This window comes from Piliocolobus tephrosceles, chromosome 13 (genome assembly GCF_002776525.5).
Source record: "Piliocolobus tephrosceles isolate RC106 chromosome 13, ASM277652v3, whole genome shotgun sequence".
NCBI classification, from domain to species: domain Eukaryota; kingdom Metazoa; phylum Chordata; class Mammalia; order Primates; family Cercopithecidae; genus Piliocolobus; species Piliocolobus tephrosceles.
In genome coordinates, this window is record NC_045446.1 from 56,088,836 (window position 1) to 56,097,913 (window position 9,078).

The following is a 9,078-nucleotide window of genomic DNA, read 5'->3' on the forward strand; positions in this document are numbered from 1 at the left end:
GTCACTCATGTAGCCCCCGAAAAAGCTGGCCCTCCCATCCTCGCCTTTTAATATGCGAATGTAGGGTGCCTGATGTTCTACACACGTGGGAATATGCGGGGCAGCCATGCTGCTAGGCACATGTGGGGGCAAGGGCAAGAAGACAACGGTGAGAATTGCCGTGTTGCGTGGACCCAATTTCTAATGGTCTGTATTTGCATATCAAAGGTTGCCTGCCTGGCTGTAAGAGCTAGGGCTTGCTTTCTAGACAAGAAACATTTTTGAGCTGCTTTAAAAGAAACGAAGCATGGTGGCTCATGCCTGTAATCCCAGCACTTTGGGAGGCTGAGGCTGGCAGATCACAAGGTCAAGAGATTGAGACTATCCTGGCCAACATGGTGAAACCCTGTATTAGCTGGGTGTGATGGCGGGCGCCTGTAGTCCCAGCTATTCAGGGGGCTGAGGCAGGAGAATCGCTTGAATCTGGGAGGTGGAGGCTGCAGTGAGCGGAGATTGTGCCACTGTACTCCAGCCTGGGAGTGAGACTCCATCCCAAAATAAGTAAATAAATAAAAAATTAAAAATTAAAAAGAAACAAAAACTTTTCCTCTCTGTGTAAAATAATTTCTTAATAACTCCTACAACAACAGGATGGGTTATTGGCAACATGTTACGTATTGTTTTGGTCAAAGAATCCATCCCAAGTAGTGGCTTCTCTAGAGTGGTCATTTGGACATTGATTAAGCCACCTTAATGTCAGGTGCTCAGAGGAGGGCAGTGAAGGAAAACCCCCCTTCTGGTTTGCCCTCCAATAAGTCCTGAATCCCTGGGATATTCCCTTCCATATATATGAGGGAGCAGTTGAGAGGAGCCCGAGAAATGAACTCCCGATTGCCCTCACAGGGACAGGAACCCAGGCCCATCCTCAGCCCAGGAGAAGCAAGGAGGAAGAAAAACCAGAGCTGCTGACTTTTCCATAGAGTGCCAGGGTTTAGAAAGGAAAACTGCCCCTCACTTGTTCCCATCACAGCCTCAGTGCTTCTGTGTCTCACAGTTCTAGGTGTTTTGTGGGCCCATCAGGCCCCTGTGAAGAAATCTAGCCCAACAGCTGGAATGAGCTAGGTACAGCAGCCCAAAGAGGCTCCTCCTGTGTGCCAGCCATGGTCATTGTCAGCCAACAAAGCCCCTGACTGCCCGGCTTTGGTGCCCTGGCCTGGCCTTAGTGTCCCCTAAGAGAGCCTGGACCATGAGGTTTCTTTTCCTGAAGGTTCTACCCTCTTAATGCATGGCTGAGCCTCTTCTTTGCCACCCCGCCCCCTAGCCCAGCTCCCATGGGGCTGTGAATACAGCTATTGTTTCCTGTGGTTGTACAGCTGCCTGTGAATACAGCTGCCTCTGAGCACATTCCAGGACCATTCTGGGAGGGATGATCCCAAGGTCTTGTTCTTGGCCTGGCCGGGTATTCAAGTTCTGCCAGTTTGGGGTCTTGGAAAAGATGTCCTTCCTGTTCTGCCTGGGGTCTGCCTCCGGCTGGAGAGGGGAGGGGTAGGTCCAGCCAGCTCATGTTCCATTGATGATGATTTAGGTTTTCCACAAGTTCTTTGTCCCTCTTGCCTAGTTCTGATGTGGGGTGGGAGAGGGTACCCAGGATCTGCATTCACTGGCCCTAGGGGTTTACAAAACCTCCTGCCTCCTCAGCCATGGGCCCAGTAATGTGCCCCCCCAAACCCAAGACAGCCCTTTTCCAGATCTTTGTCAGATGACTGTCCCTGCCGGATGCTGCATACCTTCCTGGCTGTTTGTAAGTGCATTTCCCTGAGAGTAGCACTGTTGTCCCTGAGGCGCTACGCAGTGGGAAAGTGGGGGCTTCACCAGTCTGCAGGGTCCCTGAGCCCCATTAGCATTTTTGTTGCACTGGGAGGTTTATGATCGAAGGCTGTCCTGAGCCTCCAGTGAACTCTAAGGTCCTGGGCCTGGGCTCAGGTGCTCTGTCTCTCTGTCTGCCCATCAGTACCCTCTCCAGCTGCTCCCACGCGGTGGTGGCCTTGCTCTACCCCTTCTCCTGGCAGCACACCTTCATTCCTGTCCTCCCGGCCTCCATGATTGACATCGTCTGCTGTCCCACCCCCTTCCTGGTTGGCCTGCTCTCCAGCTCCCTCCCTAAACTGAAGGAGCTGCCTGTGGAGGAGGTAGGCCATGGGGGTAACCAGCTGGGGGGAAGGGTGGAAGCGGAAGCAGGTGCTGGGATCTTACCTGTGGCCCCTCGGCCTCTTTACCAGGCTCTTATCCTTTCTCCCTGGGAGGTCTATCCCCGGCTGGAGTTCTTCCTGTTATCTGACCCTGGGAACCTGGGAGGTCTGGAGGCCTGGCAGAGGGCATTGCGGGACTCATGCCTTGAGCCACTCTGCTAATGACTCCTTTTCTCAGGCGCTGATGGTGAATCTGGGATCTGACCGATTCATCCGACAGGTAAGAGGGTGGGTGCTTGCTAGAGTCAGGCTCCTGAGCACCCTGCACCATCACACACACTACTCAACCTTCCCAATCTGTTTGTTGAGCTCTCTGGGTTCCATACTTACTCACAGACTAGTCAAAGGTGGGGAGAAGCTAGTCTTGGAATCTTTGACCTCAGCAGGGTCTGCCTTTCCAGTGGCATCATCAGCTTCTGGAAGGCAGTATGGGAACTTGAAGAACACGGCCTGGGAGTCCACAGACTTGACCACTGGACTTTGCCCGCTTTGAGCCACATGGTCTTAGGCCTCTAAATTCCTCTGAGCTCTAAAGCAGAGGTGGTGACAACATCCGCCTTGAAATGTTGCTGGGGGTTACACAAATATAGATTGTTGTATAACGTACAGGTTTGCAATCATTGTTGTCAACTACAAAAAGCCTTTGTTAGTCGTGGAAGTCCTCCTGACTCTCTACCAAGGAGCACAACCCGGTGCCTCCCCTATGGAAATGCACTTACTGTCTGTTACACACCAGTGATGTAGCTGAGGACTCCCTGGGTACCAGGCATAGTAATATGGACACAGAAACAGAGTGTAGAGACTGAAACAACAGTCTAACTTCATTCCTGAGACACAGGCTGGCCACGGTCTCCCTGCCCCAAGCCAACTGTGCCTCCTACCTAGAGCTGAAGATGGAGGAATTGGGGAGACCTAATCAGGAACCCCTGGCTAGTCCTGGTCACAAAGGCCACTGGCTCTACCACCCTTTTTTTTTTTTTTTTTTTTTTTTTTTTTTTTTTTGAGACAGGGTCTCACGGTCATCCAGGCTGGTGTGCAGTGGTACAATCATGACACTGCAGCCTCGACCTCTCTGGGCTCAGGTGATCCTCCCCACATCAGCCTCCTAAGTAGCTGGGAGTACAGGTGCATGCTACCATACTTGACTAATTGTTTTTTGTGTGTGTGTTTTACAGATAGAGGGACCTGCTAAATTGCCCAGGCCCAGGCTGGTCTCGAACACCCTCCCAGGCTCAAGTGATCCTCCCACTCAGCCTCCCAAAGTGTTGGGATTACTGGCATGAGCCACTGTGCCTGGCCCTCTACTACTTTTAATCTCTGTAATCTTGGGCAAGTTTCCTAACCTTTCTGTGCTCCAGTTCCTCATCTTAAAATGAGGTTGATGATAGTTATGAGGGTTATTGGGAGAGATAAATGAGATTATCTACTCAAGCTCTTCTAACAGGTCTTAGCACATAGTAAGAGCTCAGCGTCAGCTATGATTGTCACTGCTTTCTTTCTCCTGCAGATGGACGATGAGGACACATTGTTACCTAGGAAGTTACAGGCAGCTCTGGAGCAGGCTCTGGAGAGGAAGAATGAGCTGATCTCCCAGGACTCCGACAGTGACTCCGACGATGGTGAGGATAGTGCCCAGGCATGGTCAGCTCTGCTCCAGGCTCCCTCTGCTCTGGGTCAGGGCCCCATAGGGCCAGAACTCTGCCTCTGCGCATCAAACCCTTTCTGGCTGATGAGGACCTTGGTCTCACTCTAGCGTCTTTTCTACCCCAGGTGGTTTGGGAAGGAAAACCCAAAGACATGTGGCAACCCCAAAGATACTTTCTGCTGACAGAAAACTAATTATTCCTCCCTCTCAGGCCTTACCTCAAGCCATTGCAGGAGATGAAAGGAACTTCCTCTTCCTTGGAAGCCAGAAAAATCACTTAGGGTGAGGGATATGACAAAAGTGGTGCTCTGGTTTCTACTTTAACTCATCCAGCAATTATGTTTCAACTTCCACGTTCAGAACATAGTTTCTGGCCTTCGGCGGCTCGTAGGCTAGTTACAAGGCCATAGGCACAAGAGAGAAAGCTTCCAGAGGCTGGGCGCAGTGGCTCACGCCTGTAATCCCAGCACTTTGGGAGGCCGAGGCGGGTGGATCACCTGAGGTCAGGAGTTCGAGACCAGCCTGGCTAACATGGTGAAACCCTATCTCTACTAAAAATAGAAAAATTAGCTGGGCATGGTGGTGTGCACCTGTAATCCCAGCTACTTGGGAGGCTGAGGCAAGAGAATTGCTTGAACCTGGGAGGTGGAGGTTGCAGTGAGCTGAGATGGCACCACTGCACTCTAACTTGGGCAACAAGAGTGCAACTCAGTCTCAAAAAGAGCTTCCAGAACAGAAGAGTGGTACTGGCTGGAAGTCTTGTTGGGGACAGGAAGACTACACTAGGTGAAGATTTGAGGAAGGCTTTGCAGGCTCTTGACCTGAACCTCAAAGATTTTCTTTTCCCTTCCAGAATGTAATACCCTCAATGGGTTGGTGTCGGAGGTGTTTATCCGGTTCTTTGTGGAGACCGTTGGGCACTACTCCCTCTTTCTGACACAGAGTGAGAAGGGAGACAGAGCCTTTCAGCGAGAGGCCTTCCGCAAATCTGTGGCCTCTAAAAGCATCCGCCGCTTTCTTGAGGTTTTTATGGAGTCTCAGATGTTTGCTGGCTTCATCCAAGACAGGGAGCTAAGAAAGTGTCGGGCAAAGGGTAAGGCTTGTTTATCAGCTCTCTTCTCTCTCTAATTTTTTCACCCACAGCAGGGCTGAAGAACAGGCACTATGATGGAAGCTCTTGGACATCGAGCTAGGGCCAGGCCTCTTAACATCCCTTTACTTCTGTTAGAAACTTCCAAGGGAGCATTCTCTTCCTCCTGTCCCAGTAAATGCCTTCACAAGGCTGTGCACAGGCTGAGCCACATAGCTAGAGATGGGACTCATCTCCGCCTAGGAGCAGCATGCTATTGGTTGCCCACCCCCTACTCAAAGAGGAGGATAGAAGAAAGCCCTTCTATCCAGAGAAAAGGAACAGACTGAGCAATTTTGGGGGTTCTGAGAACCCAGGGGTTGGGAATTCCCTCAGAGAGCACTGGGCCAGCTGTTGTAGGTTGGTGGCAGTCTTCATTGAAGGCAGATGGTTATCTCGCTTTTTGCTATTTCATCAGCTCATTCAAGGACTCTTTCATCTCATCACAATCTTTCTCTCTAACCTCAGGGTTAGTACTTCTTCTGTCCTCTAATACTATCCATTTAGTATAACAAACTTTTTGGAAAAACATGGTAGAATTGTCTGAAGGAAGCCAGAGATGTCCACTTGGGGCAGCTCTGAACTGAGAAGCAGCCTCCTCGCCCTAGTGCAGCTTGGGAATGTGCATGGGGAGGCAGGGTGGCAGCAGCGAACCCCAGCAAGATGTCGCTAATGATTGCGTTGATGAGCCAGTCTGAATTCCAGTAAGATGCTCCTGCAAATTATCATCCCAGATGCTCGCTTTCTCGTTTTTTTGGCATCTGTGCTCCATGGTTCCCTTCATGTAGGCCTCTCCTTCCCTTTCCTTCCTCCAATGACTGTTCTCTTCCCTGTGCCTGTTTCTCTTACCCAGGTCTTTTTGAGCAGCGAGTGGAACAGTACTTAGAAGAACTCCCAGACACCGAGCAGAGTGGAATGAATAAGTTTCTCCGAGGTTTGGGTAAGTAGCCTTGTTACTGATGAGATAGATGTTCAGCAAGAAGGAAGGGGCTGGGGGATTTGTGCCCCCAAATACTCTAAATCAATGTCCACATGTGTTATACTGGGGCTGTAGACAGAACAGGATGTAGACATCCCATAGTGATGAGAAGGCTCTTAGCCAGAATTCCAAGGGCATTTTGCACAGTAATAGTCCTTCAGTATCTGTGGGGGATTGGTTCCAGGATACCCAACGATACCAAAATCCACAGATGCTCAAGTCCCTTCTATAAAATGGCTTAGTATTTGGATATAACCTGTGCACATCCTCCCATATACTTTAGATCGTCTTTAGATTACTTATAATACCTAATACAATGTAAACTGTGTTATTTTATTTATTTTATATTTTATTTTATTTTAGAGGCAAGGTCTGGCTCTGTCACTCAAGCTGGAGTGCAGTGGTGTAATCCTAGCTCACTGCAGCCTCAAACTCCTGGACTCATGTGATCCTCCCTCCTCCACCTCCTGAGTAGCTGGGACTACAGGTGTATGCCATTACGCCTGGCTATTTTTAAAATTTGTTTTGTAGAGATGAGGTCTTGCTGTGTTGCCCAGGCTGGTCTCAAACTCCTGGGCTCAAGTAATACTCCCATATTGACCTCCCAAAGTGTTGGGATTACAGGCGTTAGCCAGTGCACCCAGCTGTAAATAGATATTATACTGTATTGTTTAGGGAATAATGACGAGAAAAAAAAAAGTCTATACATATTCAGTGCAGACACCACCATTCATTTTTTCCCCCAATTATCTTTGATCTCCAGTTGGTTGAATCTATAAACATGGAACCCATGAACGCAGGACTCATGGATACGGAGGGCAGGCTGTATTTACCATATTGCATTACAAAGAGGAATCCCAGGTTCCCACATACATCAGGTCTTTCTGTGTGCACTCCATCCTGAATGAATATGAAGGCCATTAGAGCCAGTGAGTTTTCCTCTAGACCATAACAGGTCTGCAGACACAACAGTGCGAGTGCCCTTCCTGCAAAATGCTCCCCTCCCTGCAGGGTGCTCAGCCCGTCAGATCAGAGAATCAGAGCATGTTTCTGTTTAAAGAGAAATTGAGACCAAAGAAGTTAAGTGGCTTGCCTAAAACCACACAGCGATTAATAGCAGTGCCCTAATTAGATGTCTCACGTGTTTTCCCTACCCTGGATCAGATCACAGCTATAATCCAGTCTCCTAATCCTCTTCCTCTCCCACTGAGAGGGTTATGGCTACAAGGAGGAGAGGGAGTGGAGGCTGGAAGGGATAACACTGAACATTCTCTCTCTTGTCCTCTCTGGCCCCACAGGCAACAAAATGAAGTTCCTCCACAAGAAGAATTAAGCCCCCTTCTCAGTAGCAGAGTCCAGTGCCTTGCAGAGCCTGAAGCCTGGGGAGAAGGCCCAGCCTGGGACCCTCTGGGCTGCTGTGGCTCCTCTGCTCCCACAGATCCCATCCTCTAAGCCAGCCCACCTCTGCCTTCATCATATCCCGGGATACTGTTTGTAAATAATCTGCTGTAAGCTTTCTTAACTGTTTTTGTAACAAGCAAAGAGAATATGGTAAATATTTGTATATTCCCAAGGGGCCGGGTGCTTTCCTGTCCTGCTGGAGCATGGATGAAGTTTTGCTGGGTGCTTGTGACTGGCCAGTTTTGTGCAGCTGACTGTCTCAGCCAAACCACTGATCTTCCCCGGAGGCCTTCGGCCTGCCTGCCTGCCTGCCTGAGGCCCCTGCTGCCAGTCTCAGGCCCTGGAGAGCAGATGCTGTCTTGTTATGTACAGGAGGACCTTTTAAAAAAACTTAAGAGTTTCTATTTTTTCCTGGTAGTCCCCACACCCATGCCCTCTTGTTTTTGAAAGGCAGAGGCCAATCAGCATGGCACCAGGGTCTTAGGCCTAGTCCTCTCATTCCCCCCAGCCTCTGAGATGGTCAGTGTGTCATGGGAAGCCCACCCCCAGCTCTGCCAGTGCTCTCTGGGCCTGGCTCCCAGTCAGTGGTGGCCACGATGCGGTACAGGGCATTCCTCCTTCCCATCTACGGGTGTTCTCAATAAACAGTGTACAGTTGTTTGGGCCCAGAGCCTTATGTGTTCCTTGGCTTTGTTATCTAGAGTTCTCTCTCCTGGGAGTGGGCTGGGACTGGCCAGTCAGGGATGAAACATCATCACACAGGGAACTGAGTACCAGATTAAGGGGTTAGCTTTAGTGCGAGTCACTGACCTCCCCTAAAATGGAGTTCTCCAGCCTAAGTTGCATGACTGGTCTTTTTTTTTTTTGAGACAGAGTCTCGCTCTGTCGCTCAGGCTGGAGTGCAGTGGCCGGATCTCAGCTCACTGCAAGCTCCACCTCCCGGGTTCACGCCATTCTCCTGCCTCAGCCTCCTGAGTAGCTGGGACTACAGGCGCCCACCATCTCGCCCGGCTAGTTTTTTGTATTTTTTAGTAGAGACGGGGTTTCACCGTGTTAGCCCGGATGGTCTCGATCTCCTGACCTCGTGATCCGCCTGTCTCAGCCTCCCAAAGTGCTGGGATTACAGGCTTGAGCCACCGCGCCCGGCCATGACTGGTCTTAAGAGTTAGAAGATACCCAGTCATTGCAGTAGTTCAGCTTCCCTCAAGTGTTCAGCCTGTGCTTAAGTGTTTCCAGTGATGGAAAGAATGCTCTTTGCCCGCTGGCCCCATTATTAGGTAAATCTTAACATTTTCCTTTTCAGCCTGAAGCCCCTAAGATGTCATTTGAGTGTCCTGACATTGGTGGAGTGAAGCACAGCTAATGCCAACCCAGGCTTGGGCATAGCCCTGACCCACTCCGTGACTCTTCCATGTCACTCTGTGAATCATTTTTCCACTGGAACGCTAGGTTTTCATACAGAAAGTACTGCTACATTCCACAGGAGAGGAAGGAGAGAAACAAGGTGGGAAATAAGGATGGTTTAGGCTTTTCACCCACCAAGGCCTTGGGAGAGCAGAGACTTTGCAAACTCCCAAGTGAGGCATTAAGCTGCAACCGTTTTCCTTGGTATTGTGTTTGGGTCTGACAGGATTTGAACCATGAGTAAAGTTTTCCTGTCCTTCCACCCTTGTTGAGAGATGATCCCATCCTAAGT

The 9,078-nt window shown here is 50.0% G+C and overlaps 1 protein-coding gene across 2 annotated transcripts in view; it reads left to right on the forward strand.

Annotated features, from left to right (window-relative positions):
- Positions 1–8,052, forward strand: part of DENND2B (DENN domain containing 2B) — a 116,413-nt gene extending 108,361 nt beyond the window's left edge. Inside the window, exons 15-20 of one of the 2 annotated variants that reach the window (XM_023189897.1) lie at positions 1,991–2,168; positions 2,407–2,448; positions 3,736–3,847; positions 4,727–4,966; positions 5,856–5,942; positions 7,280–8,052. In XM_023189897.1, the coding sequence (XP_023045665.1) occupies positions 1,991–2,168; positions 2,407–2,448; positions 3,736–3,847; positions 4,727–4,966; positions 5,856–5,942; positions 7,280–7,314 (694 nt within the window). In that variant the 3' untranslated portion in view covers positions 7,315–8,052. The remainder of the gene's footprint in view (positions 1–1,990; positions 2,169–2,406; positions 2,449–3,735; positions 3,848–4,726; positions 4,967–5,855; positions 5,943–7,279) is intronic. The other variant, XM_023189898.2, reaches the window with a different exon arrangement.
- Positions 8,053–9,078: the final 1,026 nt, after the last annotated feature.